At 37.8% G+C, this 27,535-nt stretch overlaps 3 protein-coding genes across 3 annotated transcripts; all 3 read left to right on the forward strand.

The window, feature by feature from the left end:
- Positions 1-516: 516 nt before the first annotated feature.
- LOC126054133 (alpha-amylase 4N-like) lies at positions 517-9,208 on the forward strand. The gene is made up of 11 exons (XM_064035774.1): positions 517-629; positions 984-1,172; positions 1,676-1,830; positions 3,053-3,233; positions 5,615-5,730; positions 5,880-6,063; positions 6,572-6,748; positions 7,153-7,284; positions 7,640-7,840; positions 8,086-8,249; positions 9,041-9,208. The coding sequence occupies exons 2-10, from the start codon at positions 987-989 to the stop codon at positions 8,203-8,205; spliced, it is 1,452 nt and encodes a 483-aa protein (XP_063891844.1). The 5' UTR covers positions 517-629; positions 984-986; the 3' UTR covers positions 8,206-8,249; positions 9,041-9,208.
- A 1,372-nt stretch (positions 9,209-10,580) lies between these two features.
- Positions 10,581-17,367, forward strand: LOC110374733 (alpha-amylase A). The gene is made up of 11 exons (XM_064035776.1): positions 10,581-10,709; positions 10,908-11,096; positions 11,174-11,328; positions 13,541-13,685; positions 13,765-13,880; positions 13,962-14,145; positions 15,005-15,181; positions 15,356-15,487; positions 15,910-16,110; positions 16,190-16,351; positions 17,210-17,367. Exons 2-11 carry the CDS (start codon positions 10,911-10,913, stop codon positions 17,219-17,221), a joined length of 1,470 nt encoding a protein of 489 aa, XP_063891846.1. The 5' UTR covers positions 10,581-10,709; positions 10,908-10,910; the 3' UTR covers positions 17,222-17,367.
- Positions 17,368-17,628: 261 nt separating this feature from the next.
- On the forward strand, positions 17,629-25,997 carry LOC110374724 (alpha-amylase 2). Its single transcript, XM_064035775.1, has 9 exons — positions 17,629-17,747; positions 21,211-21,382; positions 22,699-22,850; positions 23,244-23,424; positions 23,783-23,898; positions 24,016-24,523; positions 24,784-24,984; positions 25,371-25,532; positions 25,915-25,997. The coding sequence occupies exons 2-9, from the start codon at positions 21,212-21,214 to the stop codon at positions 25,924-25,926; spliced, it is 1,503 nt and encodes a 500-aa protein (XP_063891845.1). The 5' UTR covers positions 17,629-17,747; position 21,211; the 3' UTR covers positions 25,927-25,997.
- Positions 25,998-27,535: the final 1,538 nt, after the last annotated feature.

A 27,535-nucleotide genomic window follows, 5' to 3' on the forward strand; every position in this document is an offset into this window, starting at 1 on the left:
CAAAATCTGGGCCCCGATTCTCCTAAGTTAATAATGTAAAAATCAAATAGAAATCGAATCGCAATATGATCGCAATAGCAGTTTTAACCATATCGGGCATTCTGCTACCAATATAAGACCAATCGTATTCCAACTACATTCGATTGGTATGCGATTGGTCTGCTATTTTGGTGATTTTCGTCTATACGGTAGTTTATTCTACAATCGTAAATCATTTGCAGACAAAATTATTCATTATTGAATGACAGAAAAGGATAAAAACGTTTATTCCAAAGAAAAAATAGCGGAATGCCACATACGCTTCAATCGTAAACGAGTCGTGATTGGATCGCAGTCGAATATGAATGGTATGTTGCTTAAGTAAAATTAGGAGAATCGGGCCCCAGGGTAGTTAGGTACCTATTGAATAAAAGTGTTTTTACTTTTAAGTGTAATTAAATTGTTAGCAATATTATCTATTTGAGTGTATTATGTAGACAACTCGACAGTAAGTATTTCTATGACGTTTTAACTCTAGTATTTTTCGTACCTAATAGTTAAGCCAGCTGATTATTCTAGGTGAGTGTTTTTCACTTAAAACTGCATTACCTTTTGTGACCTTCGATTGAATAGTTGTTTTATACGTTACGGTAAGTTGTGTTAAAATTAATTTGTTGAATTAAGAGAATGAAAATCTACCTCTACTATAGAAATCGATTAAACAAGTCGACTTCTAATGTCTAAGCGACTGGTTTTTATCAACAATTTTGTTTATTTATTTGCATATTTGTTTGTATCACAAATTCGCTTGCTTCTAAATTGTTTGGCACCATCACATCAACCTAGCTAGAATGACTGACTTATCCCATCGGTTCATATGAAAATAAAAATTAAACAGTTTCTGAAGATTATTTTATGTTCGGGAATACCTATCAGTTTCCTGACAGATCAAGTCAGCCTTTTTTCAACCTTTTAAAAAATAACCATTTGTTTTTGATTTTCAGACAATGTCACTTCTATTGTGGCTTTCTTTCTGCTCTCTGTTCGGAGTTGCGTTTTGTTGCGACGCTTACATCAAGACCAACCAATGGCCCGGCCGCTCCGTCATCGTACAAATGTTCGAGTGGAAGTGGTTAGACATAGCTGACGAGTGCGAGAGGTTCCTTGGACCCAAAGGATTTGGAGCTGTACAGGTACATATATAGTTAAAGTACTTGTAATAGAGAGAAATATTGTGTTGGTAGTACAGTACTTAGGTTTAAATACATATCAATCAACATATCCCCGTCTGCGTCAGTTCAAATCAATTAATCTAATTAATTGGAATCTACGATTAATGCTATTTAGATAAATATGACTTGAACTTTGGACTTATTAAACATAATTACCTACTGTTAGTTGCGACAACATTCAAATTGGTAAAAAACAAAAGAACTCCGGGATTCTAAAGAAGGGCTTGAAGGCATTGCCAGTGGAGGTTACAAACCGGGCCCGGCCGGGTCCCTTTTAGACATCCACTGGGCCCGGCCGGGTTGGCGATGAATGTTACCGGACCCGGCCGGGTTAAAAGATGACGAGTTGCAATCTCTAATTTCCAGCAGAATCTTAGTTGCAGGTCGAGCGGTTCTTGTAAAATTATATATGTGAGCCTGGGTTTGTTTGCATATTTATTTGTACCTATATTGTAAATTACCAGACTTCCCCAGCATCAGAGAACTTGATACTAGATCTAAACGGTACAAGACCTTGGTACGAGCGCTACCAAGTGATGTCTTACAAACGGGTGACCCGTTCAGGAAGCGAAGCTGATTTCCTAAACATGACTACTAGATGCAACAAAGTTGGTGTTAGGTATGTGCATGATTTACCTATTTAATTAATCACGTATGATATGGCAAGTCTCTAAAAAGATTATGCCCCACAGGATGCATTTCAACTGAAGATAATAATCGTAATGATATCAGCAAAAATACCTATGCGCATATAGGAATCAAACACGCTCTTATGTCATGTAGTGGCCAAGGCCCTGGGTAGACTGGGGCTGCGGGATTATTTGAAAGAGTTACCGCGGCCCTGGTACATACATATATGGCTTAAGAATTAACATGATGGGTTTTAGTCAGTAGGAGACTGACACTCCCTCACTCTGCACCCACAGCGGGAATGGTCATTTGATGATTTTCCATTAAAAAAGGACCCTCGGTAGGCTCTGGCAACAAAGGGCCCTATCGTTGTCCATGAACGCATAAATAGGCGTGGAAAGTAGACTTATCCATCGGGGGGCCAAAGATGTTCCCATCGGCGCCACATGGGCTGCATGCGGCCCGCGGGCGCCCGCGCCGGTTGAGTATGACTGATCTAGAGTGTTCCAACATGTATCGAATTCTATCGAACAAAAACCACTTTATTTACCCGTAGTAATTATCAGCAAATTTTCTCTCACGTAGGTACAATTAAGCTTGTTAATCACTATCGTTTCCGTCTAGGTATGTCAAACCGGCTTTTTCACGATAATCCTTATATTTTATTTTGATAACGGATGTATCCACATTAGTAGGTATCCCTTTTATCGTTATCAGTATCAATCAGTGTTGTTAAGTCGAAAGTCATATTCGCACATTAAAAATGTTGATAGGAGGTACCTAATTAATATAAGCACGCCATAAGATAGAGACAATCGAAAATGCAATAAAATTTCATGGTTTAACTTACACCCTACTGCAAGAAGCTCGCTCTGCCTTTAACAAAGTAGGGGTAGGTAATAGTAGGTATGCCCAATTCCTATGTCTCGGGCAACTTTAGGAAAATCGTATTTAATGAAAGGAAGATTCAATTTTGCACTTATTATTTATTGGACCACTAAATCTGTCTATATCTGTTTTACCTATAGAAGAGACAATATTTAGGATCGTTTTCCGTACTCCATCATTCCGGTGGGTCATTCTTTATCTGTCCACGTCTGGTATTAGCAATTGATTAGGTTCCTACTTTTAGAATATAATGCCAATTTTATCAATTTAATTACCTCAGAACATATTTACCGACACTTTTATAACAACAACACTTTTCGCAGAATTTACGTGGACGTCGTATTCAACCATATGGCAATACCGCAGAATACAAATAAGGTTTACAATGGGACTGATGGCAGTACTGCAGTTATAGACGAATATTCCTATCCAGCAGTTCCGTATACTGAGGAGCATTTTCATCACCCAGTGTGTGAAGTTAATGACTACGATAATGCTACAGAGGTAGGATACTTTCCATTTTGGCACATTAGACCTGTACTGGTAACTGAGAATCTTGGAAACTAGTTATCATGGTATGGACAACAAGGCAGCGTCCTAGCTCCGTTACTATTTAACATCTACACCAACGACCAACCATCTACCCCAAACACGACTCGCTTCCTGTACGCTGATGATTTGGCCTTGACATCACAGGGATCTTTTGAGGAGGTAGAGGAAAACCTAAATAAGGCACTCGAAGACCTGAGTACCTATTACCAGGAGAACGCCCTAAAACCAAACCCCTCAAAAACTCAGTCGTGCGTATTCCACCTGCGCAACAGAGAGGCGAGTCGAACCCTTAACATCCAGTGGCGAGGTGTACCTATCAGCCATTGCAAGCTACCAAAATATCTGGGTGTAACTCTTGACAGGTCGCTCACTTTCAGGAAAAACTGCGAGAATATCAAGCAGAAAGTTGCCTCCCGCAACAACCTGTTGCGAAGGCTGACGAGCACGACCTGGGGAGCCTCACCAACGGTGCTGCGAACCACTGGCCTGGCACTCTGCTACTCCGCGGGCGAATATGCGTGCCCAGTGTGGAGTCGTTCCGTTCACGCTGGGCAGGTGGATGTAGCACTGAACGAAACGTGCCGCATTATAACTGGCTGCCTCAAGCCGACCCCGTTACAAATGCTGCACCCACTGGCCGGCATTGCCCCACCAGATATTCGCAGAAGCGTAGCCTCTGGCATCGAGAGAGCCAAACTCGAAACAGACCAACGACACCCCATGCACAATTACACCCCTGTGCCACAACGGCTTAAAAGCCGCAGGGGTTTCTACAAAGCCGTTGCTCCTGTCGATGGTGAGGCCTCTCGTGCCAGACGGGATCTTTGGCGTTCGAGGAGTTTACTGCCCTCCCCGTTTGTCCCGCTCTTAGAAAGTCTCCCTCCTGGACACGATCTCCCGAGAAGAGTCTGGCAGTCTCTAAACAGACTCCGAACACGGGTAGGCCGGAGCAAAGACAATCGATCCAGGTGGGGTTTCGCGGGCGGGGCGGACCTTGGGTGCGAGTGCGGGGCTGCCGTGCAGACGATGTCCCACCTAATCGCATGTCCACTGTGCCCTGAAACCTGCTCGCGGGAGGACTTAATGAGCGCATCCGGCCGTGCTCTCGCTGTGGCGGAATATTGGGCTGACATAGTGTAGTCTCATATGACATGTCATCGACTCGAAAGAAGAAGATGGTATGGACATGTGATATGGAGGAACGAGGATCATGTTGCGAGGAAGGTGTGTGAATGTGGATGGATATAGTGGAACGGGACCGCCAAAATAACGACGGCTGGATTGAGGGAAAGCCGGCATCGCTAGAAATAATGTTCTTTGTGAGATGACAGTGAGATAGAAGAGTTAGAAGTATGGAAGAAGAAAACATGCTGCGCCGCAGTAGGGAGATTAGGTCTGTTTATCACCACATTTATTGGAAAAGAAATTATTGCCTTTATTGGAAAATTCTGGATATTACCAGTATGTTTTCATGAAGCAGATGGTCGGATGATTCGGCAAGAGATAGGTAGATTAGATAAGATCTGACCAGATAGCTGCCTCGTGGCATCACGGTGTTTTTTCCACTTATCTAAGTAATTAGTAGTGACATCTGCTAGTTTTCGAAGTAGGTACACTTGCACTTCGGATGTTGTTGTTGCAATGACCTCTAGAACATTCATAGGAATTTTCGTATGATAAGATTTATGTTGTCATTCTAGATTGAATCGAACTAATCCAGGTGTAGGTACTCGTAGACTATCTACTAATCATCATCATCATCCTCCGAGCCTTTTTCCCAATCATGTTGGGGTCGGCTTCCAGTCTAACCGGATTCAGCTGAGTACCAGTGCTTTACAAGAAGCGACTGCCTATCTGACCTCCTCAACCCAGTTACCCGGGCAACCCGATACCTCTTGGTTAGACTGGTGTCAGACTTACTGGCTTCTGACTACCCGTAACGACTGCCAAGGATGTTCAATGACAGCCGGGACCTACAGTTTAACGTGCCATCCGAAACACAGCCAATGGTGTCTAAGATATACTTAGAAAGTACATAGAAACTTAGAAAAGTTGCATTGGTACTTGCCTGACCTGGGATCGAACCCGCGCCCTCATACTTGAGAGGTTGGTCCTTTACCCACTAGGCCGATCCGAACTCTGATGAATCATACTAAATAGTTTCAACAAAAAACGGTCATCCTTTTAAATATAATTTGTAATTTTGTGGAGATCCTTATGAAATACTCTTTTTTTCGTTTTGGATAATTTTATAACCAGATAATTCCTGGTTACATTTTCATGTTTGTCGTGTTTGAACACCCTAAAATTTACAGAAATTTCACATGATTCAGATTCGAGTATGTCAGCTGGGTGGATTGCAAGATTTGAATCAGACAATGCCTTACGTGCGTCAGAGGATTATCGTGTACCTAAACGAGCTTATTGATCTTGGTGTAGCTGGTTTCAGGTAAGATGAAGAGTTGGTAAGGCAATATGAGGTTTGGGAACTATACCACAAGTTTTCTTTTTAATTAGGCTTTTAATTTGGTGTTCTAGGGTCTCTGATATAGTAAGAAAAGTTCTGATTCGATCATTGTCTCGTTCGGGGTTTTTCAGAGTAGATGCAGCAAAGCATATGTGGCCAGAAGATCTAAAAGAAATTTACAAGTACCTCAGCAATTTGAAGACAAACCATGGATTCCGAGAGAATTCTAGACCATACATTTATCACGAGGTTTCAAAGGGTGGAGTAGTTACGTATGCTGATTACAGAGATATGGGAGATGTTACGGAATTCACTGTAAGATATTGAAATATAATTTTTAAAATCTGTATTCCAGGGAATATTTTCCATTCCAATTTACAAAACCTATATTAAAATCCTTGAAGGAAGAACAGTATCTATAACAGAAAGGATTATGGCGACATTGTTCGAATGTTTATTACTGAGTAATGGTCAAATTAATTTTAATGAGCTATCGAGTTACGAAGCTTAATGCTTTGTATAAGTAATTTGCTGGACCATCTTTATAATGTTTTTCTTAACGACATAATCTTCTGATGGGTTTATTCGTACCCAAGATTATTCTTCTATCCAATAAATAAGGCTTAACATTTCTTCCGGGAATTAGTAGTATAGTCGAGAACGATTCCTTGAAATCATTTCCGAAGACACTACCAATAAATACACAGCATGCGAAAACCGATGAAATTGGATTTGTGTAAAGTGAAATCTTTCCCTATATTTCATGATTACCTTAGACATTGTGTATGTAAATATGGCTTTATAAAAATATATTTATTTGTAGGCTGGAACAGAATTAGCGCTAATATTCACTGGTCGAAAGCCACTGAAGTCGCTAAGGTCTTGGGGCACTGCGGAACTGGATATGATGCCAAATGGAAATGCCTTAGTTTTCGTTGACAATCATGACACACAACGCAATGGATTTATATTGACGCATAGAAATGCTACATTATATAAGGTACCTAAATTGTCGTTTAAGATCTTTTTTATTTTAATCCTCATTTTTATATTGTTCATTAAAACTTCTGTAGGGAATCGTTCTTGCAATTATTGTTGTTTTTAAGCGACTTCCCGAAAAAGAAGGAGGTTCTTTTTTATTGATGACAAAAATCATCAAATGACTCCTCCCGCTAGCGGCGGTAAGGGGGTGACTTTACTAACTAAAAATCCATCATATTCCGTCGTAGGCCTTTTATATACCAAATTCGCGGTAGGTTACGGAACAATCCCGCAGCCCCGGCGGGCCTTGGCCCTGTTGGGCCCCACTGGAAGTGGTTCAAGTGAAGGCCTTGCAACTTAAGGTCTCAATCAAAGGACTCAAGGAGGAGGTTCTCAATTAGAATGTTTATTTTTTTGTTACAGGCAGCTTTAGCATTTCTTTTAGCACATCCATATGGGCAGCCTCGAATGACAAGCAGTTTTTATTTCAATAGTTTTGACGATGGCCCACCCGCTGATAGTAAGGGAAATATAATATCTCCTACTATTGACGAGGTAACTTTAATTTTGTTTATAATCTTTTTTATCTTTCTTTCTAAGTATATCTTGGACACCAATGGCTGATAAAATGGTAAAGGAAAACATCTCGAGGGTACCTGGACTATAAAGTCTGAAATCACCAACCCTCATTGAGCAAGCGTGGTGATTAACGCTCATTCCTTCCCCGAGTGAGAGGAGGCCGCAGCCCAGCAGTGGGACAATAAAAAGGCTGTAACGTAATCTTTCTCTTTAATTAGGTATATTTTACGGTATGCTTAAAGCAGACTGTTAGTTGGATCGCCATACTTGAAATGGAATCTTCGGGCTTGCCATTCACTCAACTTACTGAAACATGATTTTAATTTTCTAGAACGGAATGTGTGATGAAAATTGGGTATGTGAACATCGCTGGGGCCCCGTGTACAGAATGGTGGCATTCAGAAATGAAGTAATGAATACAGAAGTTAACTACTGGTGGGACAATGGGAACAACCAAGTTGCGTTCAGTTTGGGGGACAAAGGATTCGTTGCTTTCAACACTGAAGGGAGTGTGATGCATGTGGAGATACAGGTAGTACATACTTCTACATTATGAAGTTATACCTTTAGTTCTTGCTAATCTTGAAGTCATGGAATATTGCGCAGACATAATTTTCATAGGTATGCTCATGGGCCTCATGTACGAGCCCAAAATTCAGTCGCGGGCCGCCATTGAATTTCAAGAAAACTGTATAAAACTTGAATATTTTTTTTTCTTTATGATACAAAATATCTCGCTGTAGAACAAAAGCTGTAACTTTTATACACAATTTACAGACAGGACTTCCAGCTGGGATCTATTGCGATATAATATCAGGAGAAAAAGACAAAGAATTGCCCTTTTGCACTGGGAGAAATATATCGGTATCAATTACTGGGAAGACGGAAATAATTTAACTGGTGACGAAGAGACACATCTTGCCATACATGTTGGAAAAGAGGTACCTATATTAAGGCCTATTCAAACCTGAGCGATATTCGCTGCCGCTGTGGGTAGTAGTACATACCGCGCGGGAGCAGCGGCATGCACCCCGCCCCTCACTCCGCGAAAGTCCTCTCTGAGCGAAACTCGATGGTAGCGAATACCGTTTAGGTCTGAATAGGCATTTAAAAACTACATTAGCCGAGTATTATTGTGTTTGTAAATGTTTGATTTATTTATAATGCAAATTAATCAAAGATAGATAACGATAGCTACTTATGGCCGTTCTTATTCTATCTACATGTTCTAAGTCAAAGTCAAATCATTCATTTCATTTCGGCCTTTACAAGCACTTATGAACGTCAAAATTTATAAATAGGTTCTTGCTTCTTCTTTCCAGCCATAGTATTAGGAAGTGGTGAAAGGGGGGCGTTTTGGGGGTGTTGTCATTTTTGTAATTTTGATGTTACAGTGCTAATCTAATTAGCCAATTTTAATAAACGATTTTTGACTAGACTTGATTCTAGTTGCCCATTCCAAAAGTAGCTTCCTATGGAGAAGTACATGCAAGAAACTCCATGGTTACTCTTTCGTGTTACGCTTACTAGAGGTAGAATTTGGACAGTATCCCCATACAAGAAATATCTAAATCATATCTTAGAAGCCCTAAAAATACCGACTTCTAGTACCCTTCTCTCTGTCTGATGTCTTTCAGTGTTTTTCGATGTTGGTTATTACTTTTTTGGAAAAAGTGTTAGTGTTAGTTTACGATTCTGCTTTTTAATAATATTTTTCATATTGTTGTTCCAGTCGCTTTTGGTGTTGACAGGATAAGAAGATTCGATTAACCAGAAGTTAGTACCTTATTAGGTATAGTAGACTATTGTCTACTATTAAAAAGATTTTGAATGTAGTTTCGAGACGTTAGTTCGATATTTTAATCTTATTTATTACCTGTTTTTCTCCTTTACTTGTAATGTAGTAAATAATTTATGAGAAATATTATTTGTTAATGTAATATAGTAGATAATATGTAAGTATTAATCTATGCTTTGTACTTAATTGTTATTACTTTATCGTTGTTGTGTTGTACTTATTTGCTATGTATGAATGTATATGTAGATATGTATAAGAATTAAAACATTTAATTGCACCTCCTTGTTTATTATTTCACCTGAATTATCAAAAAAACCCTATCAAGCAATCTTTTATCGGTAAGTATTGCATTGATTATAAATTATGATTAACTGTGATGGAAATGAATTTGTCACATAATAGGTATAAACACATTTTTTTAATGATGCAATTAAGGAACACTGAAGAAATGAAGATGCCTTTACAGATTTTTTTCCTATATTAGGTCTAGAAGAAAGTCTAGAAACAAACTATAGATACCTATTGGCGATCTTAAAGATTAAAAAAAAATTGGTACTAGGAGTAACTAAAGGTTTTAATAAAAAATATGCCAACTTAGAAACAAAGACTTTCAATCGCCAAGACATCATAGAAGTCTTTCGGCGCCATTTTTCGTGAAGCTCATCGCTGGCTTGCCACAAAAAAAAATGGCGTCTTTTTTTTTTGACAACATTAATACTAAGTAGGTGAGTAGGTACCTACAATATTTTCTATTTTCATAATATGATACCATAAAAGCCCGACATGTAGGCAATTACCGCGAAGAAAACGATGGATGGATTGTGTGAAAGTAGATATGGTAAGAAAGAATGTTACTTGTGAGATGACGGCAGATAGAAGAGTATGGAAGAAGAAAACATGCTGCGCCGACCCCAAATGAAATTGGGATAAGGGCAGGAGGATGATGATGATGATGTAGGCAATTGCCGCGTAACTACAGTCAGTAATAGGTAAGTAGTTACCTAGTTACAAAAAGGTGTTTATCAAATCAGAGATACCTAAACCCTAATTATTGACATACGTGTTTAAGGCATCTTATTTCACCTATTTCAAAATAAGTGAAATGTCGAAAAATGACCTATCTATAACTATAGAATACAGGTCAATCACACAACGCAATTAATCTGTCAAAAGACCGATTCTATTCCTGTTATCGCGCATCTGTGACAAGCTTCATGTAATTGGTATACCAGGAACGCCCCCTGTAATTGCATAGACATACGATTCTCCAAGAGAGATCGAAAATTAGTTCTTTTAGGTAGTGGAGATACAGTTTATAAGTTTAAAAAAAATAACTACCTACCCATGTGTTGAAAAGTTACGTTACTATTGTAATAAATAGGTAGATCCTTTTTTGAAAGTGACATTATAAATATATATTGGATTTTACAATGTAAATAAATTATGGCGCTACTCTTTTGTCGGACTGTACCTCAACGACGTCATAATAGTGTAATATTATTTTTCTAATAGTTAAGTGGTTTACTGTTTTGTTAAGTGTTTACATTTGAAATGCATTGTTGAGTTCAAGTCTTCCTGTTGAATAGTCGTGTTTACATGTTATGTAAGTACTTTAAATTATTACATAGACTTGAAATTGAAGTATGATAAATAATATTTATTTGTCTGTTTCATATTTGCGTTAGATTAAATTGTGTTTGGATATAGATTGACTAAGATGAATTTGCACAAATCGAGAGGCATGTTCATCGTCCCCGTCCTTATGCACTGAAATAATTGTAAAACCCTGGTTTCTTTTCAGACAATGACTCTTCTATTATGGCTTTCTTTCTGCTCTCTATTCGGAGCTGCGTTGTCTTGCGACGCTTACATCAAGACCAACCAATGGCCAGGCCGCTCCGTCATCGTACAAATGTTCGAGTGGAAGTGGTTAGACATAGCTGACGAGTGCGAGAGGTTCCTTGGACCCAAAGGTTACGGAGCCATACAGGTTTGCCATAGATTTTAAGACCCAGTGGAATCTAGAAATTTTGATCTTTCTTAACGAGTTTGTTTCTCAATGACCAGACGTCACCAGCATCAGAAAACATGGTGATAAGCCTAAACGGCATAAGACCCTGGTACGAGCGATACCAAGTGATGTCGTATAAACTGGAGACTCGTTCAGGAAACGAAGCTGACTTCTTGAACATGACTACTAGATGCAACAAAGTTGGTGTCAGGTAAGTACTTAAGTTGAAAGAATACGAAAGATTAGATTCTATATATGACCAGCTCTTGGTAAGTGGGTCGTCTAAGTACCTTTGGTTGTATGCCTGTGAGGTCTACACACCAAAGCCGCTGACCCGGCGGCACAGCCCGGCGGCTTAGTGCCGGCGGGTTAACCCGGCGGCTTCAGAATGTCCAAGCCGAACGACTTTGCCGGCGGCACGACAGCCGCGGCATGTGGTGTTCTAGTAATTGCCAAATACTCTATGAAAGCCGGCGGGCAACTGACTGAGTGTGTGGAAAGGGATGCCGTCGGCATCGGTATGCTGCCCCGCCGGCTTGCCCGCGCGGGCGCAAGCCGGCAGCATGATTGTACAAAATAAGGCCGGCGGATTGGGCGGCTTTGGTGTGTAGACCCCTTTAAAGTCAGTGTTTGTCACTCGTTCTTTCAGAAGCCATTCACAATATGGCGTCTATAAATCATCGAAATAAGCGTACCAACAATTGGAATATGAGTGATAACTCAAATATTCCTACTTCAGTTGTGTTGATTTCAAAAGGCGTCTTTATTTGACCTAAATATCTTTATACGGCAGATATGTAGCTATTGTCGCATTAGATTTCTTGTGACTATCACCGATGGTACTGATTATTCCAGTATCAACAATAAGAAATACATTTGTGTATGTCTCTATTCCCTTCCCCATAGAGTTGAAAATAGATACAATAAGTTCCCGCAATTAAGTTAAAAATTATTTGATTATGTTGTTCACAATCATTAATCTTGCAAATTGATGTCCTTTTTCATCAGTCTTGGTACTAACCCAAGCGGTAAACATTATAATGAAGATTTAGATCATAATCAACCCGTCGCAACAGTTTCCATACTGCAAATGCACATTAATATTTTCTATCTCATAGAACAAAATGATAAGCGTATATAATCGAAGTACCTACACAATTAATGATAATGATTTATCAACAAATCTGAACGATATCAGTATTTTATTAGTTACTGCGTTTATAGCTCCGATAACATTAATCCTGTTTCCTATGGGGATCAAAATGACTGAAGTATTTAGTTACTAATCTCGATAAACAGATTAATTTGTTACACTCAACTGATTCTCGATCCGCAGCTTTACTTCCATCATTATTTGAATACTATGATTGTTAGATGTAGGTAGTACCTAATTTACTTAACAAATCTGATTGCACTATGCGTCCTGATAAAAGATATGAAATAATAGGGGTTAAAGTATGAAATTGCCGATTTGTACTGAAAACCTAAATTGTATTTTTTTTTAATTTTTAACAAACTTATTTAATCAAAATAGTTGCCATTATTATCTATACATTGCGGTCATCTAATAAGAAGGTCATTTATGCCTTTACGATAGAACTCTGAGGATCTAGACTGCACAAACAGTGTGAAAGAATTTTGTTCTGCCTCCTGGGAAGAAACTTCTTGTGACGTAGATAATTGTCCAAATCACAAAAAAAAATGGTCGTCCGTTAGAGCAAGGTCTGGCGAATATGGAGGAAGACGAATAGTTTCCAACTGCAGTTCCTGAAGAGTTAAAACGGTTTATTTTGCTGTATGAGGCCTCGCGTTGTCATGGAGCAATAGCGGTGAAGGTCGATTCATGAGTCGTGGCTGTTTTACTGCTAATTTTTTCAACATTATTCGGTGTTCGGCTGGGTATCTGGGTAGTTTGACTAGGATCGGCGTTCACCGTCTCTCTTAATTTCTCGTTAATCACCTGTCAGGCGGTCTTTCTCATGGCTCGTTCTTCAAGTCGAAGTTTCCACCACGAAAGCGTTTAATCCAAAATCGCACGGCGCGTTCTTTAGCAGACACCTCTTCAAATGCAGCATTGATATTGCGGGCTGTTTCTGCCGTTCAATCCCGCGTCGGAACTCATATTCAAAAATTACTCAAATTTTCGCAGTATCCATCTTTCTTGTTTAAGTTGAATAACAAAAACAATTGAACATCGATAATCAAATGTTTCACATTTTTTAAAAGAAAAACATCACAGAAACCACGTGAAAAAAGTTAAATTCGAAAACCTCAAACCATGAAGACTCTATGGCAATTCAAAAACCTACTAGAATAAAACGGCAATTTCATACTTTAACCCCTAATATTACTGGCCCGTACTTTGAGTATTTACATTCTTTCATTTGTTTTGCCCAAGTCCCAATACTTCATTTGTTTTCCAGAGTTTACGTAGACGTGGTATTCAACCATATGACAGGTGGTGGTACACCCGAAACTGATAGTCTTTCATATCCAGGAGTTCCATATACTGAAGCGAATTTCCATCACCCAGTGTGCGATGTAAATGATTTTAATAATGGTACTGAGGTTGGTATTGACTTTGAAGATGTCCCTATTTTTGCTGAAATGACCCAAAACATGTATTTATGTATTGTATTTGATTCAGATGAGGGTGTGCAGGTTGGTAGGACTTCAAGACTTAAATCAAACAATGCCGTATGTCCGTCAGAAGATAATTGGGTACCTGAATAAGCTTATTGATCTTGGTGTAGCTGGAATCAGGTAAGTAGAAAATTTTATAAGTACAGCTCAAGATTGTTGATGTGTTGTACAAATAGTTTTTAATAAATATTTCTCATGTAGAGTGGATGCAGCAAAACACATGTGGCCAGCGGATCTAAAAGAAATTTACAAGTACCTCAACAATTTGAACACGAATTTTGGGTTCCGAAAGAATTCGAGACCTTACATTTACCAAGAGGTTGCAAAGGGTGGAGTAATTACTTATGAAGAATACAAAGATATGGGAGATGTTACGGAATTTACTGTATGTTTTATTTGAATAATTCATCATGAAATACATATGTAGTATCTACGGCTCTTTTTACCATTTCATCTCAGGCAGTCATGTCTTAAAAGCTTCTTTGATATATTTTTTAATCTTAGCTATTGGCTCTTTATTATAACGAGTGCTTAGCAGTAAGGCCCGCAATATCGCATTGTCCGCACCATCGTTAAAATTTTCGCTGAATAAGCGTAACCCATTAGCGTTTCCAAAAACATTTTTATCTCACAGGAGGATTTTTAAAACATTTTAGCTTCACGTCATCAATTTTTATAGCTTTACAAGAAGTTCATTACCATATTAATAAACATCTGTTAAGTGGATGTTACAAGCCTGTGAGCCAATATTGCAAATGCTTTAGTCAAAATTAGCAGACACTTAAAAAAATATGAAAGCGATTCCTTATTGTGTGTTCGAAATACCGAATATTACAATATTGTGTAATTAATGAAACAAGATACGCGTGTATGTTATTGCGTTTCCTGTCAGTCACATGAAGACCTATATTTCGTTTAGCAATATTGGCGCGCATCCAACTACATACTTCCTGCATTCTCGGAAAATTCAACATTCGCTTTATTGTAACCGTAACGTGTTTCAGTTTAGTCCATGCCTGGCAAAAAAGCTATTTCAGACTATGAATAGACCAACGAAACAGTATAAATCAAGGTGCACTTCAAACAGTGTATGGGGACTTACATCTAGCAGTGTTAAAAGGAAGGCATCTGGTACACTTTCATCACTTATTAGAGTGCATCATAATATGAGATAGGGCGACAACATTATTTTATCTTACGGCATATAGCAGAATCATAAATTAATGGCTTTCAAAAACTTTTAGGCTGGAGACGAATTAGCACAAATATTCACTGGTCGAAAACCATTGAAGTCTCTAAAGTCTTGGGGTACTACAGCACTAGATATGATGCCGAGTGAAAACGCCGTGGCTTTCGTTGACAATCACGACACACAGCGAAGTGGCTTTATATTGACACATAGAAATGCTACACTATACAAGGTAAATATTTCACATAATAACAGATATTTATCAAACGCTTCGGAAAGTATTAAAATAGTTCTAAAATAATGTTTGTCAAAAATCTTGATAATCGATGATAAAATCGCAGATGTGAAATAAATGCGCAAAACTAGTTTGAAAACAAAAGGTGACGTAAATATTGTTTTGTTGTAGGCAGCTGTAGCTTTTCTTCTAGCCCATCCATATGGACAGCCTCGGATTACCAGCAGTTATTATTTTACTAGTTTTGAAGAAGGACCTCCTGCTGATAGTGAAGGAAATATTATATCTCCTATTATAAATGAGGTAAAACCTTTTTTGTGGGACATCATGAAATGATCCATTCCACTGTGACTGCAGTGTGAGAGAGTGTCAGATTCTTACTGACTAAAATTTACCATGTTCCTTCTTTAGCCAGCCTTTGTGTACCAGGGCCGCGGTAACTCTTTCAAACAATCCTGCAGCCCTGGCAGGAAGTAGAGCCACCATTTAAGGCCCCTATATCTGCTGCGGGATTGTTCGAAAGAGTTACCGCGGCCCTGGTACCTACGTAAAAGGCCTAAGAAGGCTGGTTTTAGTCAGTAAGCGCCTGACACATCCCTCACGCTGCTAATCCACAGCGGTAGGGTTCACTTGATGATCAAAATAAAGGAACCTTTATCTATGTTAGAAAGGTTACATATTCAATTTAAATATTGACAAATTCATTTCTGTGGCTTCTATCTTAGGACGAACTATGTGATGGTGGTTGGGTATGCGAACATCGCTGGGGCCCCGTCTACAGAATGGTGGCGTTCAGAAATGAAGTAATGAACACAGAAGTTAACTACTGGTGGGACAACGGTAACAACCAAGTTGCGTTCAGTTTGGGGGACAAAGGATTCATTGCTTTCAATACTGAAGGGAGTGAGATGAATGCGGAGATACAGGTAAGTGAATTTGATGCTGTTAGATAGACTATGTTTAAAGTTAAAGATAGTGTTATTATAAAGTCATGACTTATTATAGACTGAACTTCCATCTGGAACCTATTGTGACATTATATCAGGACAAAAAGAAGGAACAACTTGTACTGGAAGAAATATCACCGTATCAACTACTGGGAAAGTACAAATAACATTATCTGGAGCTGAAGAAGATTTGTATCTTGCTATACATGTTGGAAAAGAGGTAAGGAATATCGCAGATATGTTAACTGCCCTCTATTAACGACGGATTTCTATAACTTATCCTACCGTTGATTTGCGATGAGAGATAGAATTTTTGCTTCAGTTCCATACAAATTATGTTGAATTTTTATTCGTAAAATAACTGATTGATTGCTTAGGGAAATACGATAAATAAACAAATTACTATTGATGTATCATTGTACAGCTGCTACATGACATTTCATTATTGAGAAATAGATCCGATTTATCTAATGATAACGTTTTACAACTGACCCTAATGTATGTGCTAATAAATATTTTCCTTGTTTCTTTGACTTTTATAGTTTTTGTTTTTTTGGTCATCCTCTACTCATATCAGATCCATCTGGAACAATGGCCCGTCCAATTTCTATCTTCTGAATCACTAACCTCATTAAACCATCTATTCTTAATCTTCTTCCTGCCATGTTCCCAATTTTATCTGGGGTCGGCGAAATATGTTTTCCGCTTCCATTCTTCTCTGTCACTCGTCATACCGACACTCACTTCCTCCACCTTTTCATAAGTCGTCTTCTTCCTCTCCATTCATCTACATTCATACTTAGCACACCCTTTGTTGCATGCATATAATTCCTTCTTATTACATGCCCTTATGACAATAGTTTATTCTTAATACCATCAGTTTTATGGCCTTATTTAACTCTACTACATAAGCCATTATTTTGGAAACCACGATAAACAATATTGTTTTTTCATTAACAAATTAAAAACTATTTATTTATTATTTTTTTTATAAGCTTGACATGCATTTGATTTTTATTTGTGTTAGATATCTATTTCATTGACGTCTTTAAACTGATTAATCTATTACTATTTTCAGTCGGCTCTTTAGATGGTGATAAGAAGCTATGATATCCTGAAATCGACAAAATGCTAGCAGTAAAAGAAGACTCTAATGTTATTAAATACGATGATATTTCAAAATTGTTATTTATCGACCTTTGTCTTAATATATTTTGTAAATAACGATTGTTTTTTTTCGAAAACCATACTTATTGTTAAACGAGTACTTAACACAAACAAATTGTATACTTATTTATAGCATTAGAGATATAATCAATAATCCATTACTGATAGATACTGCAATGATTGCAAAATTACAATCAGAACCTTTAGAACTTTCTACTACAAAATTATATAATTAAGTACAAATATTTATCGAATAACAGATCTTAAGATTATTATTGTTTTCGGACCTTTTATCAGGAATTAAAATATAATTATAAAGATAAGTGTTCATTATCATTGTATAGACTGAGGTTTTTATCTCCTAGTATATAAAGTCTGAACTCAGTAGGTGGGCCAACGTAGACTTGCATATATCCTGTGGTAGCGCACTAAGGGGTAAAAAACATAAGGTGAGTGAGACTTCAAATATTTGAATTAGGCGCGTGTTCTAGAACGATATTCTAAAATGGATCTTTATTTTAGTCAATCAACCAATCAAATTACTTAATATTTTGAAAGTTAACGTCATTTGTCAGATATGCGATTGAGTATTGTTCTAGAATAATACCTTAAAGGTAGGGATCTTAGAAGTTGTGTAACGAAAGGCTGTAGTTCCAGAGGATATAAATATTTTAGAAGTTTTGATTTCGTCTTAAATAATTAAAATTCTTATACATAGATCTCAATGCCATGTAGAAAACAAAAACATCCTCAATTTTGCAGTCTAACATCCTCTGCAGTAGTCTAATTGTGACCAGAATCTTTGGCCATCTAATTTTGTCACCGATCTCCCAGTTTGAATTCTCTTAATTTCGAATCTATTTTATATTCCTAAAAAAGACTATATCGAAGATATAATAATTGGCAATCCAAAGTGACACAAAAATAAAATCCATTGTCATATCGGTCGAAATTCTAAATTCTTTGCTGGTACCTAAATATTGTTTCAAACTAACATGCGATAATTTTAATATTGAAAAGAATTACTATTAATACAGTGAACTTTGTACTGAATGGTGAGTCTCATTGTTATCGGTATTTTGTTGTGATTGAACGACTCGCGGCCAAATGTACCCAATTAATGTTAGGTTAGATACGATTAAAATTAAATTAAGTATAGTTCGGCCGTTCAGAGAATGCGTTCCTGACACCTATCAGTTAGTCAGGACTAGTGATGGGCACAACATAACACTGAGTTCGTTACCGTTCCCCCAAAATAAACCGCCGCATTATTTTAAGATTATTTTCGTTTTAAATTGGCGGAATCATTTAAAATTTATATTTTAGTTATTTAAGTGGAAACCAAAAAAAGGTAATATTCATATAATAAAATCGTTTTATTTATTCTTTGTTACAAAGTTACAATCTGTATTTCTATGCAATAAAGTAAGTACATTGAATTGAATGTGCGTACAGAATGTTAATCAGACTCCGATTCGCTTGAGGAGGTGGTGTCTTCATCATCATCTTCGCCTACGTGTATATTATATTACGTGTATATTAGGTATTATCAATAACAGAATCAATCCTGATATCTCGGTCAAAATCTTCCAAAATCAGGTTTTTAGAGCTCTACCTCACTGGGACACCATGGCGACGTCGCCAGCGGCACAGGTCTGGCTACTTCTGGCATCCAAATGTCGCCAAGTCGAGTGGCCATGGCGTCTCGACAGTCAATTGTTTACGTCGTCGCTCAAGAAATTGCAAGCTGACTGGCGACCACATTGGCGACTGTGTGAGGGAGGTGCGCTTTACCGTGTACATTATAGTGGCTACTGTGGCCACGTCGCCAAGTTACCACGTTAGCCAGAAGCCACATAGGGAACTGTAGCTCGTGGCCACGCCTCCAATTTGGCGACGTTACCAAACCGTCGCCAAGTGAGTTAGGTTCCATACATTTCAATACTAACTGCTTGGATACGTAGCCGGCGACGTCGCCATTGGCGTCCTAATGAGGCAGGGCATTTAGTCTTAGCGCACGAAACGACAACAAATGACTATTTAGCGTCACAAAATGACGGCCCATGATGCCATTTGGGGTTACCATTTTCAACCTAAATATAAAAATGCTACTTTCTTTCGCGCGTTCAGTTTGATCATAGTTTTATTTTTATATTTCATAAAAGTTACCCTATAGTCCATTATTTTCAAATTCTTAAAAAGAAAAACAAAACGTATTATTTTATATTATAAGTATAACTGTATAAGAACCATCAACCAGAACAGATTACGATACTTGCCTGTTATTTTTAGCACAGCACTACAAATATAAAGCGCTGACATAACCTTGTAATAGCGCAGTATAGATTTAGAAAAATATTGTTTACCAAGTTATTTGACACTCAATTTGGCACAAAATTACAACATTCATTGATTATTATTGATATAATAATGTTGTTTTAATGCTCAACAATTGTTAAAACATAAACAACCAGCAAAAATATTTTTATCGTACTGCAACGCCATTACAAAGTTACGTCGTCAGTTCAATCGCGATGTGTCAGAAACGCATTCTCTGAGCGGCCGAACTATAGTTATTAATTAAAATTATTATTTAATTAGGTAGTTTTGCTTAGTGTTTATCGAATTATAATTGCACATTAAAAACAAATATTGCTGGAGGTTTAAACCAGTATGAACTTTTTTAGTTATATTTGAGGACAATTTTGACAGTGAATTAAATTATACCACCCTAAAAACAAAAATGCATTGACAATTTCTTTTTTGTAAATTAAGTAAGTTAAAAACAAAAATCAAATAATTACACACAAAAATCAGTGAAAATTACCCAAAGAACCATCTTGATTTACAAGGTAATTACTGGAAATTCTGAATGGAAATACCATTTCGGTAGGTAATAGGTCGAATAATATTGTTCAAAATAGTAATTACCATTACCAGAAAACAAGTCGCGTCGTGCAGTAACGTTAAATAAGTTATAGAAACAAAACAATATGTATTGAATATTATTGTTTAGTTTTCCTTGTAGGCATTAGGTATGAGATAATTTCTGTATCATATGTCAAAATGTTCTGTAGTATTGAAGTAATCGCGGTTCAATAAACGAGTTATTAGTAAGCATGTAGTTATTTTTTGGTCAAACAAAATTAAATGACAACACAGTCACAGCGTGTAAAATTGGGAAATTGAGATTAGTGCATATTATTTGTGAAAAGTGCAAGTGAATAAAAATAAATATTATTTACTAAGCGACAAAACGCGTGTAAGCAAGCCATATAGTTACCGTTGTGTTCCTGTAATATATTTAGATTTATTTAGAAATCAGTATTACCTGCCTATATACCTTTGTAAATTATTTCTTTACCTGTTGTGTTTCTCTACCGCGTGAGTACAAAAAATCATAAATAAATAAGAATAATATTTCACCAATCAATCACTAGCAAACCACTTCGGACTGGCGAACTGAGGATCCCGGGTTCGATTCCTGGTTCTGTCAACATTTGTGTGATGAAAATATTTGTTCACTGTAGTCTGGGGGTATCTATTTTTATAAACAATTTTTTTTATTAGTTTTATTTATTTATTACTAGCTTTTGCCCGCAACTTCGTTCGCGTGGAATAGTGACTACCAGCAGATTTTTGATTTGACCAATAGATGGCGTTATATGTCCGGAATAATTTTAATTATAAAAATAATATTTTTTTTTGTAATAAAAACTATCCTATGTCCTTTCTCAAGTTTCAAACTATGTCTGTACCAAATTTCACACAAATCGGTTCAGTAGTTTAGGCGTGAAGAAAAGACAGACAGACAGACAGACGGACAGACAGACAGACAGACAGACAGACAGACAGACAGACAGAGTTACTTTTGCATTTATAATATTAGTTTGGATTTACTTCATGTTCTAGGATGTTCCGGCTCATCCTTCTGCTTGCTGCCGTGTCTTTGGCACTGGCTTACAAGAACCCACACTATGCGTCAGGCCGTACAACTATGGTCCACTTGTTTGAGTGGAAGTGGGATGACATCGCAGCTGAGTGCGAGAGATTCTTAGGCCCCAGAGGATATGGTGGTATCCAGGTAAGAAACCTCCTTTCTTTGATCTTTATATTATAACAGTAGGGAGCTGGTAGGCACCCTATATTACTATAGGGTTTATACGGTTTAGACAGTTGTTTTTATAAATAATGATGACAACTTAGACACCAATGACTGTATTTCGGATGGCACGTTAAACTGTAGGTCCCGGCTGTCATGGAACATCCCTTTCAGTCGTTACGGGTAGTCAGAACCCAGTTAGTCTGATACGAGTCTAACCAAGGGGTATTGGGTTGCCCGGGTAACTGGGTTGAGGAGGTCAGATAAGGCAGTCGCTCCTTGTAAAGCACTAGTACTCACTCAGCTACATCCGGTTAGACTGGAAGCCGACCCCAACATAGTTAGGAAAAAAGCTCGGAAGATGCTGAACTGGGAACCTTATAAGTTGTTCCGAGTGATAAAGATACCCGTGACCTGCAAAACAGTGCGGCGTCTTAGCTAAACTGTGCTAAAATTGGTAGATTTGGTATGAACACCTAAGTATTTAAGTTCTTACATGCCTGTCGTTTATACCTTTTTAGAAGAGTTGTTCTCACCAACATTTTTATCATCACGGAGCATTGCGCGATTGTAGCAAGCAAAGTATTTCAGATAAAAATTAGTATTCCGGCATGAAAATATAAATTACCTGTAGGTATTATTATTATCATTACCTATCTGTACTTACCTAATTGGAGTAGATGCCTATTGCAATTATACTACGTCTTAAAAGTGATTTGATTGTAAAAGAATTTGAATTAAAATTATCAGTCACGGTAGGTAGGTTAATAGTATGATAATGCAGTATTGATAGATAAGTCTCTGACAGTATTTTGATTTAGCTACTGGATAATATTAACGCCAGCGATAACAAAATATTGATAAAGTTATTCGATCAATTATGCGGTATAATAATTACTCTTTAATTTTTCCCTGTATCTGATTCACCAATAATGTATGTTTTCGTAGATTGGGATACATAAAAGTTCTCCTATAAAAATGTGTAGGTATTAATATATGCCACGCCAAAACATACTCAACATATTTCTTCTTTATCTAGAAAGTTAATGGCAGTAGCATTCCCAGATATACTTTGTATGAATTGAGACGAATCGGAAAAAATCATAAACTTGATAGTTAGGCAAGGTGTCCTCTTGATTTTGGAATTCATACACATAAAAAAAATACTTACTTAAAACACATAATTACTTGGGAACAGGGCACGGAGAAGAAGACATTAATTTCGTCATGTAGCTCAGATACACATGCAATAATCCCAAATTACATATTATTTTACTTATCAATGAACTTTTTTCCAGATCTCCCCTCCCAATGAGAACTTGGCTATCTGGTCCGCTAACCGCCCCTGGTGGGAACGCTACCAGCCGATCTCCTACCGCCTCGTCACCCGTTCCGGTAACGAGCAGCAGTTCGCTAGCATGGTGCGAAGATGTAACGATGCTGGTGTCAGGTCAGTTGGATAAGAAATTTTAGGACCTTCAATGATTTTATGTAGGGTTAAAATGAGGTAAATGACTTGAAAGATCACTATAAGACAAGTCAGAGTAAAAAACTTACCACATGAGATATTTTACATTCTATGCAAATTAACACACTATAAAAATAGTGTGTTAATTTGCATTTTGCAAAAGCTTTGAAATCAATCCACAAGTAATCTTCCATAAGATATGCCAATCAGAAATCTTGCAGCGTCCAAAAAGTTGTTTATTTATTGTCAATATCAATTGTACCTTACTAACTATACTACTGCTAATGCTCAGATATTGAAAACCTGCGACTAACTCCCTATCTATTTCACCTATTCCATCTCCAATCTCCATTCAAACTAAAATCCTCCCAACAGGATCTACGTGGACGCCATCATCAACCACATGACAGGCACATGGAACGAGAACACCGGTACTGGTGGTAGCACCGCCAACTTCGGCGACTGGCACTACCCCGCAGTTCCTTATGGCAGGAACGACTTCAACTGGCCTCATTGTGTCATCTCTGGCAGTGACTATGGCTGCTGTCCTGATAGAGTAAGTTTCTTATAGGTGTTTGCTTGGATCAACTGAGAAATTTTATGGTATCAGTTTCATAATGTGAAATAAAAAAACATCTATTAGCACAACACAAGACAAACACAAGTAGGGGAATAAAAGTACAAATAAAATAAATGTGTGTGCCAAATAGGTCCAATTCAGCATTCTGCCAGACAGTTTGGACTAATATTCTCGTGGCTATAACATTTTGCTTGATTGCTCTCTTATGAAAAGTTCTCTTTATTTAATCGTAATTTTCCAATTAGCAGACAATAGAGCTATCTTGATGATTTCCTCTAGAAACTTTCACACCTGCTCATATCAATAAATCTAACATTCTATCTTTCCTCTCAAGGTACGTAACTGCGAGCTCTCCGGTCTTAAGGACTTGAACCAGGGTACTGAATACGTTCGTCAAATGATCGTCAACTACATGAACCACCTCATCAGCTTGGGTGTCGCTGGATTCAGGTAACACTTATTTCCAGCCAGTTTCTTACTTAAAGACATCTTAATCTTTCAATTTCAAAATTTACTTTTGTATATGAGTCTGTATCGAGAATCCTAAAACCTCCTTTTTACCCACAGAATTGACGCCGCCAAACACATGTGGCCCGGAGACATGCGCGTCATCTTCGACCGTCTACACAACCTCAACACCGCTCACGGTTTCCCATCCGGCGCTCGTCCTTACATCTACCAAGAAGTCATTGACCTCGGTGGCGAAGCCATCACCCGCGACGAATACACTCCCCTTGCCGCAGTCACTGAATTCAAATTCGGAATGGAGCTCAGCCGTGCTTTCAACCGCGGAAACCAACTCAGATGGCTGGTCAACTGGGGACCCGCATGGGGCCTCCTTGCTTCGAACGACGCTCTAACCTTCATTGACAACCACGACAACCAAAGAGGTCACGGTGCTGGTGGCAACATCCTCACTTACAAACAGGCTAAGCAATACAAGGGTGCCATCGCTTTCATGTTGGCCCATCCTTATGGCTGGCCTCAGCTTATGAGTAGTTTCGACTTCCACAACACTGAAGCTGGTCCCCCAATGGACAGCAGTGGCAACATCATCTCTCCTTCTATCAACTCTGTAAGTAATACAATAGTTCAATGTCAACTACATATAATATTATTCAATCGTTTCTGTATTCTATTAACAATAATTGCCTTCTAACATCTCCATTTATGTAAAAAAACTCATACCTATTCAATTTTAAGAGGAGGCCTTTCCAAATTTAAGAGGAACTTTTTATGTCGTAAATGGTCATCATCCTCGGACTTCTTTTCGTATTTCTGTCCCATAGTTTAATTTTCACAAACACATTCGTCAACTTCTCTTTCTTTGCCTAGGACAACTCTTGCGGTAACGGCTGGATTTGCGAGCACCGTTGGCGTCAGATCTACAGCATGGTAGCCTTCAGAAACCGCGCCGGTAACTCCGCCATTAGCAACTGGTGGGACAACGGTAGCAACCAGATCGCTTTCTGCAGAGGCAACCAGGGCTTCGTTGCCTTCAACAACGACTACTGGGACTTGAACCAGACTCTGCAGGTACTAAATTACTTCATATTTTTTATGAACTATGAAGTTTCTGTAATTGCCATAATAATTTGAATGGTGAAGGTCTTTATTCTATTTGATCAAATGTGAGCATTGATTACTAAGTTTATTTGAGGTAGATTGAGCATTACAGCTAAAGTTTTTATGTCATCTTTTCTATCTAGGTTTGTTAGTGATATTGAATTTTATTTTCCGAAAATGTAGACACTTCTATCCATATCATGTAAGTATTTAAACATTTACTTTGTGACTTGATAAATGTCTTACCTGTACATTCATACCTACTTGTAGTCCAGATGTCATAATATCTAAGCTTCCTTGTCTAAACCTGTTAACATTTACATAAACTAACTAACTTACCTACCTTCCCCCCACAGACCTGCCTCCCCGCCGGTACCTACTGCGACGTGATCTCCGGCGAGAAGAGCGGTAACAACTGCACCGGCAAGCGCATCACTGTCGGCAGCGACGGCCGCGCCAGCATCTCTCTAGGAGCCAATGACTATGACATGGTGCTGGCCATCCATACTGGTGATGAAGTAAGTTGATTTGAAAAGATGGTTTTATGATGGTGGGAAGGAAGTTGAGGAAAATGGCTTCAAAGGTGGAAAAGATTTTCCTGAAACAAAAAATATGGAGTAATAATAATAGTTGACTATCTAGTCAGCTTCATAATCGATGATTAACTAGCCCTATTTCCCTATTTGGATCGTCATCCTTTTGCTTGATACCAATTCCACGCTTCACGTACCTATGAACCTTTTTGTTCTTTTATGTTTGTTCTTGAACTTCTGTTATGTAAATAATTAAGCAGCGAAATACATAAAAGCTCCTTGTATCAAAGCCAGGATGAAGTAACTATCAAGACCCTGCAGTTTTTATAATTGATCATATGCTAACATATTGTTTCTTTTGTTTCAGTCGAGACTGTGAAGACTTCCCGGTAAAAAAAAATCACTGACTGAAAATATGTTCAATTAAATCTGCATTGTTCTAATCTGTGATCTTTTTAGTTTTATTAAGACCTGTATTTTATAAGAAATTAAACAAAAAAATTAAAAACATGTTTATAATTTTATATTCCAAAAAATCAATCAACATTCAAAAATCTTCATATAGAAGCCCAGATATATGAAAATGAATTGCATTTATTTAGACATAAGCGTTTCTCTGCCACTGCTTAATCAAGTCTTCTAAAAAGGTTCTTAAATCATCCGATATTTCTGTCCTAAGGTATAAACCAAAGCTAAAAACAGATCTAAAGTTCCAAAAATACACAAATCGCACTAAAACGAAGTACCTACCTATCTATAGCACACCATGGCACCATCGAATATAAACGGTGAAAGGCCACAAACAATAAACAGGTTTGACTTATAAATCCTTCAGAAATCTATCGACACCTACGAAGTCTGCATTAGCTGGGTAAACAAGGCGTTGGTCGGTTATAAATCGGCTATTATCACAAACATACTGACAGCTTGCTGAAACAATATTGAGTAGTCTGGGTAAATATTTTATGAGGCTAAAAATATGAATATGATCGTAGCTGCATAAGAATATACCTCAGTTGATAACATGCACAAATATACCTATGCTTAATATACGCGGAATAACAAAGAGTGATAACACATGAGGTACATAGTCAAAATCTATATACCTATACAAGTCGTGTTAGTTACAAGAATAAGGCTGAACCACTTAAGCTGAAAATTAGAGGGGAGGTAGCTGTGACCCGAGGGAAAGGCATAGGATAGGATTTTTGTCACCATCTGGGACGCGGATGAAACCGCGAACAGAAGCTAGTTAATCAATAATAAAAATAGGTAGGCTATTCTTCTTTACATATTTTAGATGCAAACATAAAACAACACTATTTTATTATGATTTCCGAACTAACCAGGCAATAGAGTATAGTAATTTACTTAATTACACTTTATTCCAAGTCCTTTTGCGCACGCCGTGCCCTTGTCCAGACTCCCAACGTCGTTGTAGGCTTAGCATATATTATTCAGCGCTTCATTTTCCTCATTATAAAATAATTGCAAAGGGTTTGTTTACGCCTTCATTAATGAGAAGCCTAGATCTCAAATTCAGCCGTATATCCTTGACTTATAGGAGATAACGTAATTAATTTTCTACAAATCTGCTAATAAAGTTGGGGGACATCTAGAGTTGGGTATGTATAGACAGGTACCGCTTGGGGCATTTTGGGACTCGGGGCGTTTGTACCACGTAAATGTTGACACGTTCACCGAGGAAGGTTGGTACTTATCTTAAGTTTTACGACAGCACTCACTTTTAGGGGACCGTTCGTTAAATCTGTTGGACATCTTGATTTACTGGAGGTAGCAGATTTGTGAGGTCGAAGTTCGATGACATTCTATTTTAATATTGGTTGAAAAGTTAATGCATAGTTGTTAACATGCAATGTTGTGTATGTCGAAGAATAGACTTAGAAGTTAGTCGAATATCAACAAGATATTTTTACTCAACCGATTTTTCTACTTGAAGAGGCTTTGTAATAAAATCTGTAGGTAAT

The sequence above is a fragment of the Helicoverpa armigera genome, chromosome 8 (genome assembly GCF_030705265.1).
Source record: "Helicoverpa armigera isolate CAAS_96S chromosome 8, ASM3070526v1, whole genome shotgun sequence".
Classification (NCBI taxonomy): domain Eukaryota; kingdom Metazoa; phylum Arthropoda; class Insecta; order Lepidoptera; family Noctuidae; genus Helicoverpa; species Helicoverpa armigera.